Here is a 16,592-nt window from a genome sequence, read left to right on the forward strand (position 1 = left end):
CAACACAACCCCACCTGAAGGAGGGGAGGAGCCCCTTGATAACAAAGCTAAGATCCAAAGGATTCCTCTGCATCCTGCTTCCCAAGACCAACCAACCAATAACAGGTCCCACTTACAAGCTCTATTCACTTCAGGCTGGACCCTCTCCCTCCTGCTTCATTTGGACTAAAGGTCCAAACCAAAGATACCTGTCCCTTGCTTTCCTCCTGGCTGCTTGAGGAGGAGCCATTCTTTTAAATGACAGGCTCAGCAGTCACAGCAAGTAACCAAGGATCTTGTTTCGCTGCCAGGCAGGAACGTCACGGCTATTTCAATTGTTTTAAAAAGGCCCTTAAACTCTAATGCTTTTGTCCTCCAGAGTTACGAAAACTGCTGTTTCCATGGATTATACATTCAGAGTTTTAACTTTTCTTCGTCCCAGATGAATTTTGTCAAAAGAAATTTGGTAACTGCTTTGGGGGTTTCTTCTTCCCATGGTCTTCTCTATAGCCACGGGTCTAGCCTCACCCACTAGTAATAGAAGGTGAACAAGTTGAAATGTACTAGCGCTCAATGGTGTTTGCCGAGGAAGAAGAAAGGAGGAAGGAAGAGCAGGTGTGGCCAGGGGCCTGTGTGGCTGACAGCAAACAATTTCTGTTGAGACTGGCAAATAGGTAGTTTTTAAGACTACACCAGAGTTGTTAAAGATCTTCTGGTTATTGGGGCTGGGGAGACACTTCAGTTGACAAAGCACTTGTGCACAAGAATGAAGACCTGAGTTTGAGCCCCCAGTACTCGTGGGAAAGAAGCAAGACAAGCCTAGAATCTCTGTGCAGGAAAGCCAGAGACAGGAGCATGCCTGGGGCTTGCTGAGCATCTACTCAAGCTAACTCAGTGAACTCCATTCTTGGAGAGCCATTAAAGAAGATGCCCTACATCAAACTCTTCTACACACACACACACACACACACACACACACAGAGAGAGAGAGAGAGAGAGAGAGAGAGAGAGAGAGAGAGAGAGAGAGCAGCTAAGATCTGATCATCTCCACAAGTCATGAAATGCAAGTGTATTTATACATTGAGGCCTCCAAAAAGGTTAAGAATGAACAGTGGGGCGATCTTTGGAGATCAGATGAATGTCAATTGAGCTACACAAGTCTTCTAATGGCCTGTAAGCATCAGCTTCTTATTAGTAGTAAATTTGTTATTTTCTTATTGTGTTGTATATGTATGGGGTATGTGTCTGTCTGTCTGTCTGTCTGTCTGTCTGTCTGTGTGTGAGAGCAAGTGCGTGTGTGGAGGTCAGAGGATAACTTTTGGAAGTCGATTCTCTCCTACCACCGTGGGTTCCAGCTCTTAAACAGGGGTCATCTGTTGGACAACAAGCACCAAACACCTTTTCCACTCACCAAGCCCTCAGGTTTGGCCCCACTGCTATCTTTTTTTTTTTTTACATCGATTTTTAAAACAATTGAACATGTTCTACGCCTTTCCTGAAAGCAAGAGTTAGAACTTTCAATGCAAGACACAATGTGTTTGCCATACAACATACATTTGAAATGAAACCACAGCTCTTTGGTTACTTTAAAATTCTGAAGACTAAACAGTACTGATAGCAGTGTGACCTGATTATGTCAAGGTAGAGCAGAGACGGCGCATCAGAGAACACTTGGTCAAACAGACAATGGGCCAGGAGGATACACACACAACACGGAACTGCCAGAAACAAGATTAAAACATGAAGTGGTCCAGGGAACACTGGAGACAGCTCAGCACAGGCAAAGAAGCACTTGGCATACAGGAGTGAAGCCACTAGGTCCCTCTCTGCGGAAGACTGACATAATTAAGTTAACCTCTGGCCTCAGTGTTGCATTCACCTGCCATCAGGAATGAAGACGCAGCCCAAGGCCTGAAAAGGATGCACACAGCCTTGTCTACATAAACCCATGATTTTTAAAACCCTGTTATCCAAAGATCAGTGACTCACGGAAAGCATACATTGAGCCAGATCTACTTTAACAAACAGGAGAGAGTGCAGCCTGTAGCAAGAGTCTTACCAAAACGGAAGAGAACTCTTTCACTGTGGCTGGCAAGTAACTTGGCCTAGCCTCCTGGTCATTTGCCTTTTTCTGTGAATTAAGATTGGGAAAGACATGGCCATTTCTATAAGACAAAGTCGATGCCAACTGATGATGCTTCTGAGCCTGTCACTTCAAATAGCCTTCTACTCAGTTCCTGAAGGGTTTCTCATTAGACCAGAATTATAGTATGTAGCATTAAGGTGTGATTTTGCTAAAACAAACAAACAAAACACCTCCTTGCGAGTGTGCTTTATAACATGTTTCAGGCATAACATTATCAAAAGAGGAGGAGAAGAAAGAAATCTGACTATAGTAGGAATATTGGAAAATAGTTTTAAGTGAAAAGTATACAGACTATCATTCTAGTCATTTATGAAGCCCATGTAGAGATGTGACTATCATGGGAGCCTCTGAATATATTGAAAACTCCAAAATCAAGCTATTGTTGGGTCGGTCAACAGAATACATATATTAACAGCTCAGCTCACCACTCCAAGATTCTAAAGCACATTCTAAATTCTAAAGTCCTGGGTTAGCACACATTTTACCCATAGGAAAAGAAACTGTTTCATATGTCTAACAGGGAAAAATTAAATTGTAACAAAAAATCCCATATAGTAAAATAGCCCACAGCTCTCAGGTGGGGTTCTCAAGTTTCTTGTCCACTCTCTTGAATGGGTTTCTCACTGGAGAATTCCGATGCTACAAAGAAGAAACACTACCCATAAAAATGACAAGAAGGGGGACATTCTCAACAGAAGAAATGTTGAACAGTATCACAGGTCTACATTGGTTACAGCCTGACTGCAGAATGGGATGCTCCTGATAGGTGACCTGAGTAAGCAGAAAACTGCAGATGACTTGCATACCCCTGAGATAATTTATTTTTAAACGAGATGTGAGGAGACCAAGCCAGTCTGGAGATGACTCCAAACGTGTAGATAAATACAACCAGAAGACTTAGCATGAGAGTGCTCTTTCCAAATAAGAAAGGTCAAAAAACCAATCCTAACTCAAAGAGCCATCCTGCAGGCCTCCATATGCCCAGACGGAAGATGGGACATGTAGGTAAGAAAAGAAATGATGAGGACGTCCAAAGCACTTTACCATGGCCCCAACTACTGCTTCTGGAGAAGCATGCTCAGTACAGATGACTCATTAAAGAGGATCAGTCACTTGCTCCAAAACATCCCTATGTTTAGAGCTGCAAAGAAGGTTAGAACAATGTGGAACAAACTTCTCCAGTTACTGATGAGGAAACAGACCCAGGGAAACTAAGTGACTCGATCAAGGTCACGAGGCTAGAACTCAAGATCTCACTCCCGGGAGCAGCTTGGATTTTCCATTGCCTCATTCAGGATAGCACAAAGTGATTTTCCAGGAATTTTGATAAACTAGAAGAAAAAAGATTTTCAAAAAAAGCATGCTGGTTTGGAGCTCAAGTTCTTTTCTGTAAGGCAATATTAGAGGTATTCAAACAGAAGGTTGCTACATAGACATGTATTTTTAAAAACATAAGCAGGAAATAAAAAGTTAGATGCTGCAGTAACTCTTGTCTGCTGCTCTCAAGAAACCTGAGTCCTTTCACACCAGAGCTGTCCTTATACTGCTTTTTAACTGTGTTTTTTCCATGGGCATCTTAGAAAAACAGTACCGAGTGGCTTAGGAGTCAGAGACGAAGAAGGATGCTGGCTGTTGAGAAACACTTTTGAGACTAGGGAAAGGAGAAAATACTTTTATAGATTTCCTGTGTTCTTCCTTTAGTATCTTTTCCATTCCCTATACCAATAACACATCTCATGAAAAAAAAATTTATGAGGGCATAGTACAATTAGAAGAAGTCTTAAAACCAGCCCAGGCTGCACTGATGAGATGTCACTGGCCAAAAACAAATGTTTGAAAAACACACCCACTCTTTCACAATCTTGGTAAAGGGGCACACTATAGTCTTCTAATGTTTCTAATGATTCAGAAGACACAATGTGCAAGCCGTAGCCTACACTCCTGAGTTCCCTCACAAGCAGGGTGGGGAGAATCAATTTTCCTTGATCTTATCCAGCCCTTGTGCTTTGTAAACAGCAGGTGCTCAATAAAGTGTATATTGTTAGATACTGGAAAGAGCCTCGGGCTCTTTCAAGGAAAAAGACTTTTTCTCCGAATGACCCCTTAACAACCTTGTGTCTCCTTCTCCTCCCTTTTAGCTCAAGACATAAATATGAGAACCACGATCCAGCCCTGTCAATCCCACACCACGTGCTGTCTGCCGCTCGCTCCGGCGTGCAGACTGGAGATGGGAAGATGAAGGAACGGCGTCGTAGTAAACCATAGTAAAGACAGGAGGAAAACAAAATGGGGCATGTCACATGGTCGCGTCCTGATTTTTTTTTTCTCAATTAAAACGAAGAGGAAGCGCGGTATTTCCGGCCTCCATCTGCCCGCTGCGGAGTCTTTTTCATTCTTATGAGTCTGGCAGAGATGCAATAGAGATGGAGCACATCACATCTTAGACTTGGGGACCGGAGGACCTAGATGAGCTCTGCTGCACCCACCCACAAGGGTGAGCGAGCTTTCCCAGCGAGGCCCCTGCCTCCCCCGCCCCGGTCATCACTCATGCTGATTGGCTCTTGCAAGAGCCAATCGGCACCCAGCGTCCAGCCCACCGGCCTGAGGGGCGGAGGCTCGGCTGCTACAGCCAACCTCGAGGCCTGGGAAGGGGCCGGTCCCGCGAGGACCGAGCCAGGCGAGGGCGGGAGCCTGGAGGCCTCCTCGCCGCTGTCTCTCCCACCCGGGGCGGGAGGGCTCTTGGAAGGGGGGAGCCCAGAGCCAAGCAAAGAGGGGGGCAGGCAGGAAGCGGAGGTGACCCGGGAAAAGGGAAAGTGCCAGGGCTCGCGGGTCCGCGCCAGCTCCAAAGGCCAGGGGGCGGGGAGCATCGCGGAAAGGGGGGGAAAGAGAGGCAGCTGTGGAGGCATGGAATCCTGGAGGTCGTAGTAAGGAAAAACAGGGACAGAAACGAATGGTAAAGTTCTCTTTTTATGGGGGGGCCTTGACAAAAGGATAATAGGAAGGGAAAAAAAAAAAAAAAAGGATCCCGGAGGGATGACTCCAGTCTGTGTCAGCAAAAGTGTGATCTGTCTGCCAAGCCTCACTTTCAACAGTAAAGTCAAATCTAAGGCAAATACTGGTTAAAGGTATTTAGACAGGCATGCTGAGGCCCAGGGGGTCCTTTTAGCTTTCCACTTTGGGCTCTGGGTTAACCGGGTACAGACAGTAGGCCACAATGACTGTACTAATGCCTGGACCATGCACTAGGAGGTGGGGACAAAGGGAATTGGGGGGGGGGAGGGGGAGTAATCTTTCCACAACCCAATCTAGCAGTTCAGAACTAAGTTGGAGGTGACCCTGACATGCATCAGAGAAGAGACACAGAAAAGGTTGTTGTTCAGTCAGTCAAATCCTGAGCAAGGGAGCTAAATGCTTCACAAATGACTCTCCTTGAGCTGACATTGAAACAAAGTAAACAAGCCGAGATGTTTAAAAGAGGGGATCTGAGAACGCTGGCACACTCACACCCCTTGTGGCAGCTGTATTCCTTTAACCTTGTTTCAGGTTTTTTTGTTTTTTTTTTGTTTTGTTTTCTTTTGTTTTTTTTCCCCTAAGACGGGCGAAGTAGCAGCAACAGCAATGTCAGGGGAAGTTAAAATAGCTAACTGATAAGTCACTGTGAGCAGAAGCTGTTTGCCACTGGCAGATCTGATCCCGCTCAGCCTCCGATGCTAACTGACTAGCAAACAAAACCTTTAAACTTAGCAAAAACAAGCATGACTGAGGGTGTACTGCACCAGGTAACACTAGGTGCTCTGCTTAAAGGGCACAACACACACATGCTTAAAACTTAGATACACACTCTAGAAGTCTGCTTCTGGCATTTGGCAAAGCATGATCTACTGTTATTCCAGCACTGTTAACAGACAGGACTGATTTTTCTGGATTATCATATTTTCCCTAAGAAATGCTGAGATGCTGATCATTAGAGTTCTGGGAGGGGAAGGATTTGTAGTGTGTGTGTGTGTGTGTGTGTGTGTGTGTGTGTGTGTGTGTTTGTGTGTGTGTGCGTTTGTGTGTGTGTGCGTGTGTGTTTGTGTGTGTGGTGTGTGTGTTTGTGTGTGTGTGGTGTGTGTGTTTGTGTGTGTGTGGTGTGTGTGTTTGTGTGTGTGTTTGTGTGTGTGTGGTGTGTGTGTTTGTGTGTGTGTGTTTGTGTGTGTGTTTGTGTGTGTGTGGTGTGTGTGTTTGTGTGTGTGGTGTGTGTGTGTGTGTGTTTGTGTGTGGTGTGTGTGTGTGTGTGTGTGTGTGTGTGCGCGCGCGCGCGCGTATTCTCTACATAAGTATATTTTTAAATCTCCTTTTAAAACTGTGAGGATACTGTTTGGTCATTTCATGTCTTCAAAAGACAAAACACTGCTTATTCTATTTCGTGAACCAAAATGTATAACAAGTAAGAAAGTAAACGAGGGGAGGGAGTTCTTTTCTTCCTTTACCTCCTGTTCTACGGGATCTGTTTGCTTCAGGTTCCTCCTACTTTATGAGGTAAGCAGTTTACAATGCAAGTACTGCAGGAGTCTCAACCCTCAAAACCCACGTTAGAAACAACCAAGAATTTTCTGTTGGCAAACAATGCAATAAAAAAAAAAAAATCTCTACGTCCCAGTGATGGAAGCAAACCTGGAAATAAATAGCAAATGCAATAAGTGCTTTCTTAACATATCACATGAAACTTGCGTTTTAATGCTCATGTACCTCCATTTGGTCCTACAAAATAGAGAATGATAAGTGCTGGAAGCAGAATCAGGACCATTTTGACCACGTAATCACTTTATTATTCCTTCTATTCTTTATTATTATTTCCTATTGATAAAAACCCAAGGCACAATGTCTTACAAAGAGTCTTATTAAGAAGAATAAATATTTTTCAGTGCTCTTCCTATGAAGCATTTATAAAATTCATGAGGTAATCAGTTTTTCAGAATAAACTGCTTCCAATTCTGGAAACTTCTGATTTGCCAACTCATCACATTATCTGGGATTGACACTCCTCTCCTCTACCCACAATGACCACCAGAAAATAGACTCACAGAAAGACGGGCTGACTTCCTTTTACAAATGTTCCTCATTTTCAATATAGCATTGGCCACCGATGACCTAAAGCCAACTTTCAACATCTCTGAGGCATCTAGTCATAAACTTAAATAAAAACAAACGGAGAATACACGGATTTGCCCCATCATTCAACATACACTAGAACAAACACCCTCTTCCCCCTGACCAAATGCCTGTTCACTTCACTAGAGAAATGTTAAGCAATTTTACAGAAAAAATGTACAGTAGCCCCAAATGGTATGTGTGATGCCTCAGTACAAGAAAAGAAACTACAGGGCAGACAAGCCAGGGAGAAGTCCCAAAACTCTTAACTCATAATGGGTCCCAGGCACATGGTGTTTATTGCATATTCTGTACAAAAGCAGCCATGCCTGCAAGATGGTAGGTCCATGTGTGCAAAACATTTCATGAAACCTAGTACAAGAACAAAAAGAAAATGTGCCCCACAATTATTTTCTTTGGAGATCAGAGATAGGTAAGAATTTCTCTACAAATACTCGGGCCTAAAAAGCTCTTGTTAATCCTTTTTAAGAGAGCCTGAATAAAAGTCACTGATGTTTACAACTACTTTGGTACTGTGAAATCACAAAACAAAAGTGCACATAGCCACTCAGTATGCTTGCCCTTCAGAACTCCGAGAAAGGACCTTAAAACAAGGGCTTTTTAGCCTCTGGATTAGCAAGTGTTTTTGGTAGAACTGTCCCTGCTAAGGGCTAGCCTTACTATTCAGTCAAAAGAAAACTTTGAGACGAAGAGAATGACTGCAAAGAAGGAACCCGTCAAACCTCAGGACTGGTTTTATAGAATGTAAGTCTTAAAATGCCTCAGCGAGTACTACACTTGGGAATTCTCACATACAGAAGCCCTTCTGTGGCTGCTCCCGACAGGTTTCTTTGACTATCTGCCAGGTGTCATTGTGAGGTGAGCATCTGTGTCCCCTGACCCACACACCCCCACCTCCTGAAAGTATATCCTCCCCAAGGACACTGTGGGAAGGAGTGAGAAGGGAAAGAGGGAAAAGAACAGAACTCAAGCTCCCCCCACCCACATGGTAAAAAAGCACTTTTGTCTTCTGACTTTGCCACCATAAAACGCACCTGCTGTGACGTCCAGTTAAGCTATTGACGGTCCTCTGGTTGCTTCTGGAAGTTGATGCTGGCATAGGTGCTTAAATCCTCACTGGAGCGTCTTGGGGAGCTGCCCTCATTGCTGCCTAAGGGTTGGTGAGGGGGAGGGGGTGGCAGGGACTGCTGTTGAGAGGGGCAGTCTTGAGGGTGCTGCTTAACATCCTTGACCAAATCCAAGTCTATATAGTTAAGACTCTTCTCCAATCCCCCGGCAGCCCCGTACCCTGGAGCCGACTCCTTGGATGCTCCCCCTAGATCCCCGGGTCTCAGCCACACATTCTCAAAGGATGCAGAGCTGTGGCGTTTCACATCCTCACTGCCACCACCGCTGCCCCCTCCTGCAGCCCCTGCTCCAAAAGACACTGTGTTGCCAGCCCGCGTAGGCGCCGAGAAGGTCTCGGAGCTGTGCCTCCTCCGGCAGCCTTGAGTGTCTGCACGAATCACTTTGGCACTCTGGTTATGGTTGGGACTTAGGTTCACCCTGGTGAATGCGCTCATGCCCCCAGGTCCCTGAGGGCCTCCCAGCAAGGAAGAGTGAGCGGCCTGCTCAGCGGCCCCTTGAGGTGTAACAGAAGCAGAAGCAGAGGCTGTGGAGGATGGAGGGGGGGCAGCTCCTGTGGTTCTGGGCAGGCTCACCTTCTCTGCAGCAATGCCTGTCCGCATGTCAGCATAGCTGACTGGGGCCACTGGTGAGGTATCCACATAGCTTTGACGAGGACAACCTATCTGCATGGTCATGTAATCACCACGGCTATTTGGCACCGACCGGGTTGGCCTACAAATGGAAGCAGCCCCTGGAGGTGCAGGGCCTACTCTGCCCAACTCAACTCCACCACTCTCCTGCCAGGTTGCCCTCCGGCCTGGCCCCAAGTCCATGTTCATGTACTCTTCCGAGCCAGTCTCTTCTCTGGGAGCTGGGTGGAGCTGGGGTAGACATCGAACTGAAGGGGAGCTACGGGAAGTTGCAGGGCCAGCTAAATAGCCTGGCTGGCCACTCCCGAATTCAATATTCACATATTCTCCTGGGCTTTTGGGCTCGGGAGGGTGCAGGGAAGACTGCTGCTGCTGTTGCTGCTGCTGCTGTTGCTCTCGTACCCGGGGTAAAGTGCTTGCCTTGGGATCCCCCAAGGACAGCCTTGTGGGTCGAGCCAGGCGGCTGTTGGTCTGTGCAGCTGTGTCTACCTTTCGAGGCAGATGGGGCTGCAAGGCATGGTGGTGGGGATGTGTGACGCTAGACTCTGGCCTAGCCCCACAGTAACCCCCACCCAGGCTGTCGCTGCTGGTGGAAGAGGAGGAATCTTCGGCAGTTGCGGTATAGCGAAGGCGTCCAGAGCTTGAAGAGAGACGAAGATGCTGGTGCCTGGCACCCTCCTCTGGCTCCCCAGGGCGCTGGGTGTGCTTAAAGGACCTTGGTAATGAGTAGTAGGAGAGGACAGGCTTGTGCTGGGGATCTTCTGGGCCATAGTAGCATTCTGAGGGGCTGCTGGTGTTGGAATCTCCCACTGGCGACATGTTCATGTAGTCACCAGTGCAAGGCAAGAGCTTACCACCACCGCTCTCAACAGGAGGTTTGGCATGGGGAAGGGCATGGGTATGGTGCCCCCCTACTCCGTTTGTCCATGGCTTCCCATAGCTGCTCCCAGAAGGGGCTGCGCTGATGCTGCTACTGCTGCAAGACCCACCTCCAATGTCAGGAGAGCAACTACCACTGGGAGACATCATCATGTAGCCATTGGGGTCCACTCTCTGTGGGTGGCGCCTGATGGGGTTAATGATCTGCTGGGGGGCAGATACACTCTTGGGGCTCATGGGCATATAGTCCCCATTTCCTTTGCGGTTGCTGGGCACTGGAGCCACTCCGGGAGACATGGGCATGTAGCCATCATCGGTGTGGAGGTTGGAGGAGTCTGGACGGTGGTGGCCCCCACGACGTTCCAAGTGGTGCATCTCTAGACCCTCCTCGGGATAGGAGTGGGTGGGCACGAAGGCGGAATGCCGGTAGCCGGGCAGTCGGCCTCCACTGCCACCTCCTGGTGGGTAGGCAGCGGGCATCATCTCTGTATATTCCTCAATAGAAACCACTGAGGACTGCGAGGGGGTCTTCTGGTGGGATATGGTGGGGGACGTGCCAGCCGAGTGAGTTCTCTTCCGAAACCGGTTATCCAGATCTGCTGCACCAGCGGCTTCGTCTCCAGTCAGCGCCGGGCTTGTCCCCATGGTAGCACCTGGGATGTAGCGATGGCCGTTGCCACCCCTAGACAAAATGTAGTGACCATTGGGAGCTGTCAAGGTGGAGGCTCCCTTGCCACCCATGCAGATATAGTTGCTCAGCTCCTCCTCACCCCTGGCTGGTGGGGTGTGGCCCAGGGAATCTGGGGTGACACTGCGGAAGGAACTTCGGAAATCGCAGGGACTAGAGCCATACTCATCAGAAGAGATGAAACCGCCATCGCTAGGAGAACCGGACACGGAAGCACTAGAGCGCCTCGGGAAGAGACAGTCTGAAGTGGAGCCGTGGCCACTGGTACTACTGGATGACAGGCTCACTGGGCTGGTGGCTGAAGGGGAGCATCGTGAAGAAGGCATAGGGATGGAGCGGCTGTGGTTGAGTGGGGGGTGCAACCTGGAGCTGCCTCGATGCCGATGGGCGTGGGTCCTGTTGGTGCTAGGGCTCACAGGACTGCCATCCACTGATGCTGGACGGGACATGGTGCCTTCGCCATCGCTGGAGGCACGCACCCTGAAGGAACCTGGTTTCCCACCCACCATACTGGCAGGGGAGGTGGCAGTGATGCTCTCAGTTCGAGATCTCCGAGTCAGCCCCACTTGGCTGGGCGGAGGATTGTTGAGATGGTGCCTGCGCAGGGGAACACTGATGGGGTTGGAGCAACTGGATGAAGATTGGCTTTTGCTGCGCGGGCGAAACTCATCGCTCATGGCCCGCATGGCCTCTAGAATGGTCTCATGCATGTTCTGGGCCACCACGGAGTCATCCACTTGCATCCAGAACTCGCCGGGCCCGGTCACAGCTGACCGCCCCACCTCGATGAAGAAGAAGTTCTCTGAGTGGCCACAGCGTCTGATGTTCATCAGCTGCAGCACCACAGCGGCAGCCTCAGAGTTGAGCTTCACAAAGCTGATGGTCTTGCTGGTCAGGCAGAGGCGGTAGATACCAATCAAGTTCTTTGTCTGACCTAAGCCCTTGGGTTTCAGGATAACCTGCCAGACCTCCTTGAACGCGGGTCCTGGGCCCGTGTCATAGCTCAAGTCCTCCCCTGCCTCTCCGACGCCAGAGCTGCCGCTGCAGCTACCACCGCAGCCTCCTCCAGCCCCGTCATGGTGGGCCTTTGCCCGATTATGCAGCTGCAGAAGAGCCTGGTACCAGCTGTCTTGTTCAGCCTCGCTATCCGCCGCAATGGCAAAGTGTTCGTCTCGGGTGTAGAGAGCCACCAGGTGCTTGTTCTTGGAGTCAGCCCGCTTGTTGATGTTGAAACAGCTCTCGAGGGGGATCGAGCGTTTGGGGGCGCTCGACTTGTGCCGCCACTTCTTCTCGTTCTCATAATACTCCAGGCGCGCCGGGCCCCCGGCCTCGCTGGCCGCCCGCAGCACGAAAAAGCGCTTATGCATACTCTTGGGTTTGCGCAGGTAACCCACCTTGCGCACGTCTGAGAAGCCATCGGTATCCGGAGGGCTCGCCATGCTGCTGCGGAGCAGAGGGAGGTGTCGAAAAACTGGGTGAGGGGTGGCTTCTCGGTGCGGCCCCGCACATGCACTCCGGGCTGGAGGAAGCAAGCAGAAACCCTGACTCCGAAATTCACGCCGTTCCTGGCGCTGGGGAGGGGCAGCCGAAGGACGAGGTAGCTGCGCCAAAGGAAGATAGCCTGATCCGAGTTTAAGGGCGTTTCATGCCCAGAGGGAAAGGCAGTGGGTCTAGGGTGAGTGCAGCCGCAATCTTCCGAGGACTAAGTCTCCCCCAGTCCTTGCAGCAGAGAAGGAGCTATGGTGCATCCCTTGCCGCCCCTGGTAGAGTCCGATGCAGGGAGGCAGAGACGACCGGAGGAGTCCCCGCTTGGCCCTCCAGGCGCGCGCTCCTTCCCTCCCGAGTTCCCCTCTGGAAGTAGCGATTCCCCAGGCAAATTAAATATCCTTGGGCAGGGGGAGGCGGGCTGCCAAGTCCCAACGTTGCACGGGGTTCTCCCTCCTCCTCCTTCTCCTCCTCCTCCTCTGCCTCCTCCCACCCTCCAACAGTCCCCGCCGCCACCAGCCGCCCAAATACCAGCTCAATCGCAGAGACCGCGGCGCTGCGGCTGTTGCTGCTGCTGCTGCTGCCGCCCGAGGACGCGTCCTCTGCAGCCCGCACTCGAGCCCATCTCGGCGGGCGGGGAAAGTGGCTTTTCCACGCGCAACGCTACTGGGCAGCTGGGGGAGCAGGGGACGGTCCAGAGGGACAGGCTCATCCCTGCCCCTAGCTCCAGTCCGCAAGGGAGGAGGGGAGGGGACGAGGGAGGGAGGCGAGGGGAGTGCGGGGGGGGGGAGGAGGTTTGGGAAGAGATCGGGGAAGACGCCCGGTCCTCGGGAGGCGCAGCCGCCGCAGTTACTTCTCTCCTCCTCCCTCCTCCTTCTCCCTCCTCCTTCTTCCTCCTCCTCGGAGAGTTGCCGAGAGCCCCAACCAAAACAAGCGGCGGCTGGCACCGCGCGCCGGCCCTCCTCAGACCGCGCCGCCGTCTCACTCCAGAGGAGCAAAACACGTGACGGAGCCTCTGCGCTCTGCAGCCGGGCTGCCGCCGGGAGGCTCCAGCCCGGGTCTCTCTCCCTCTCCCTGCTTGCTCTACATTCCGGGCCGAGCCCGCCCCACGCCCGCCCCTCTCCACCCCCCGGCCGTGCCGCAGAGGCGCCCGCACTGGCCCTTTACTGCAGCGCTCGGGCAGCGCCCCTGCGTGGCCGACAGAGCCCGGGGCGCTGCGCCTCCCAGGCCCGCGCCACCCAGGGCGCCCCCGGCCCGCAGGAATCCCCGCGGCGGGAGGGCGGGCGTGTTTGGGTGGCTACCGGAAAGCAGGAGGGGAGTCTGGGAAAACGGGAGGGGGCGGTCTGGGGAAGACGCAGGAGTGAGGGAGGGGGCAGTTAGAGGGGGTGCACTGCGGCTGCAGAGCCCCGAGGGGGTGGAGGCGCTGGGGTGGAGGGGGCGCAAGTGACCTGCTAGCTCTCACCCAACAGGTAAAGGCGACCCCCGGGAGGCAGCTGGAGGTCAGTGTCTAGGTGAGAGGCCCTGGTAGGGAGATCTACATTTTTGTAAGGTTTTCTAAAGGACTTCTGGGCCAGTCTTCCACCTGAATCTTCATATGTGCCGCGGCGAGGCACCTGGAAGGAACAGAGAGGGACACCCAAGGGCAATGACTGTTGGCTGGGTTAGGGTCTCTCGAAATCAAGACCTGGGATCTCACGCCTGGCACTATGAACCGCAGATCACTAAGGAAATAAAATGTAAATGTCACCATGTCTCTCTCTTCCTGCAGGTGAACAGGGATTCACACTTAGGGATTGGTGCAAAGGATGGGAGGGGGGCGGAGGATACCAGGAGCTCCTTATCGCATTCTAAGTCTATTTGCGATTTTATTTTTTTAAGATGTAAAGGACCTTCACAGAGTTCATAAGCCCAGCCCCTACTGTGTACGTATCAGCAAATGTTTGTTTCATAGTTGCCCGCGCCTTGGATGACCCTATACATTTTTAACCTTGACCACAAGGATAAGCGGAAGACAAGGATAAGTGGCTAGGCTGTACAGGAAAATGGGTTCTTCTTGATGAAAACGGGTCAGCAGCCTAGTTGCAAAGCCAGTTTCTCAGCCTCACCACAAGCAGACGCTCCCCAAAGTTTTTTTTTTTTAAGGTGACCTATAAATCAAGCAGGATGTCCCTATCTAGCCCAACCGGCATTAAAGACCTACAAAGGTTGGTGCTTAAAGCCATTCTACTCTAGACATGGGCGGTTCTAGGTTTCCGCCTCCTTTCCTACGCCAGGAACCCCCTCAGCCTCCAGCTCTCTGGCACTGCAGGATGTTCGCAGGGAGACGCAGAGGTAAAGGTGCTGGGCATGCTCAAATCACTAGACTGCCTAACCGGGAGTAGGGGGCGGGGGAAGGGGGCAGCGCGCCTCAATAGAATGCGGGGAGAGAGGCGGGGTGAAGTTCCCGGGGCAGCCTGCTGATTGGTGGAGTTGCCTGTCTTTCCCGTCTTGCACAGATGCGGTAAAGGGAAGAGTGAGGGTACAGACGTAGGCACTGGCGCCATTCAGATGCTTGCAGTACTTGAATTGGTGTATCCCGCATCTGTAGGTGCCGCCTCCTCCGGAAAGCCTGAGAGCCTCCGGTTTCTCTTTTCACCTCCTTTATCATGCAGGTTAATGTGTTGTCTGGTACACACGTTGAATTGAAAGTCCACATTTTCCGCCTCTGACAGCTTGGCGATGCGGGCACACGTGCCCACTATAGGAAGGCTATAAATAGCGAGTAATTTGGAAAAGGTACGGAGGCAGAAATAGAATGAAGAGGATTCTGAAGGTTTGAAATGCTTTAGCGGGAGGAAGGATGTCAACTAGAGATGTCTGAAGTTAGTGTAGCAGAATAACAGTGGCGGGGGCGGGGGGTAAACAATTGCTTCGTCTCGATTAGTCCAAAGGGGGGCTCGCAGTGTGTAGAAAGGCACTTCAAATCCAGACTTTCACTTTTTAAATTACTTCCAACCCTCTGTCACCAACCAAGAACAAACAAAAAGGAGGGAGGAAAAAAGGACGTACCTCTATGAGAGAAACAGTATTTTCTCGAACATCAAAAGCAATTTGATTTGGAAGATTTTTGTAAGTCATTTTCACAGAACGTTAGAGATTTCATGATATGAAAGTAATGTTATTATGACTGAGGAGGAAGCAGAACAACTGTTTTGAGTTCTCCAAGGCTCTGGATTGGATCCCTAGTTACACACACACACACACACACAGAGAGAGAGAGAGAGAGAGAGAGAGAGAGAGAGAGAGAGAGAGAGAGAGAGAGAGAGACCCACACACACACTACTCACTTGAGTTTTTACCACCAATCTTAAAGGCAGCTAATATTCAAATTGTACTACAGTAAGTTCAGTTCTTTTCTTTTTTTTTTTTTTTCTTTTTTCTTTTTCTTTTTTTTTTAATTCACGGGTTGAGATAACTCTGGGAATGCAAATTCACATTTGATTTACGTAAACATACAGAAAAGGAAGGTAGACTTTTGTGGAAACGGAGTGAAGTCATGTTGAGTGGATACAGGTATTATCCTGTCACCTTATGCTAAATCAGTCTTGTGTATTGTAATGAAAATTTACACCTAACTGAAAATTCACTGAGCAGGCAAGCAACCTATTACCAAATAAGTTACTCGATGCTGCCATCTCTAGGACAGCTGGGAACCACATCTGAAACGAATAAAGGAGAGCGGACTGCGTTTTAAAACATCGACTAGAAGCACTGCCAGAACTAAATTCAAGACATACTGATGTCTTGAATACAGTCTTGATTGTGAGAATTTAAATTTTACGTCGTCGGTGCATATTTTATTAACATATCTACAATTACTGATAAAATGGGAAAATGGCCTGTGTATGATGTTACCAAGAAAATCATAGAAAAATGTCATTTATTATATATAATATATATTATATTTAATATATATATCAGCAGACACATTCCTTAATACAAATAGGTCATCACTAGAGAAACAATCGGAAACTCGGATTATTGTGGCAATTTGAAACAATGCTTGAAGGAAAATGAAAACTTATGGATTTTTTTAATTGAAAGATTATATTTATTTTAATATACCTGCACATAGTTACGAATATTTGAAAGCCTCCTCTGCGAAGCCACCCAAACTATAGGGGACAAATGCTTGCAACTTTGGCATCAATGATACAAAATAACCGAATCTGCTAGATTGAGGCTTCTCTGGCCCCAGGATGTTTTAAAATGAAGGTCCGGTTTCAGCAGGTTCCGGGAGGTAGGCAAGGGGCCTGTAGTTACCATGTTCGCTGTGCTGCTGACTCCACGGAGTCCTATTTCTGATGATGGATGAAAGCCGCAATAGTGAGATGCTATGAAATGCAAGCCGGGTACTCACTTCACAGCTCGATGCATGCGCAAAGAGAACCGTGGCAATAAACATTCTACTTAACTGAGCTCTCACTGTTTGGGGACTTCTCTATTCAATCGCAGGTATCAAGCA

General features: G+C 49.6%; 1 protein-coding gene across 1 annotated transcript in view; it reads right to left on the minus strand.

Annotated features, from left to right (window-relative positions):
* Irs1 (insulin receptor substrate 1) overlaps positions 1–12,622 on the minus strand; it is a 52,819-nt gene extending 40,197 nt beyond the window's left edge. Inside the window, exon 1 of the mRNA NM_012969.2 lies at positions 8,314–12,622. Within this exon, the coding sequence (NP_037101.2) occupies positions 8,335–12,042 (3,708 nt within the window). The 5' untranslated portion in view covers positions 12,043–12,622 and the 3' untranslated portion in view covers positions 8,314–8,334. The remainder of the gene's footprint in view (positions 1–8,313) is intronic.
* Positions 12,623–16,592: the final 3,970 nt, after the last annotated feature.

This window comes from Rattus norvegicus, chromosome 9, assembly GCF_021556685.1.
Source record: "Rattus norvegicus strain SHRSP/BbbUtx chromosome 9, alternate assembly SHRSP_T2T, whole genome shotgun sequence".
NCBI lineage: Eukaryota > Metazoa > Chordata > Mammalia > Rodentia > Muridae > Rattus > Rattus norvegicus.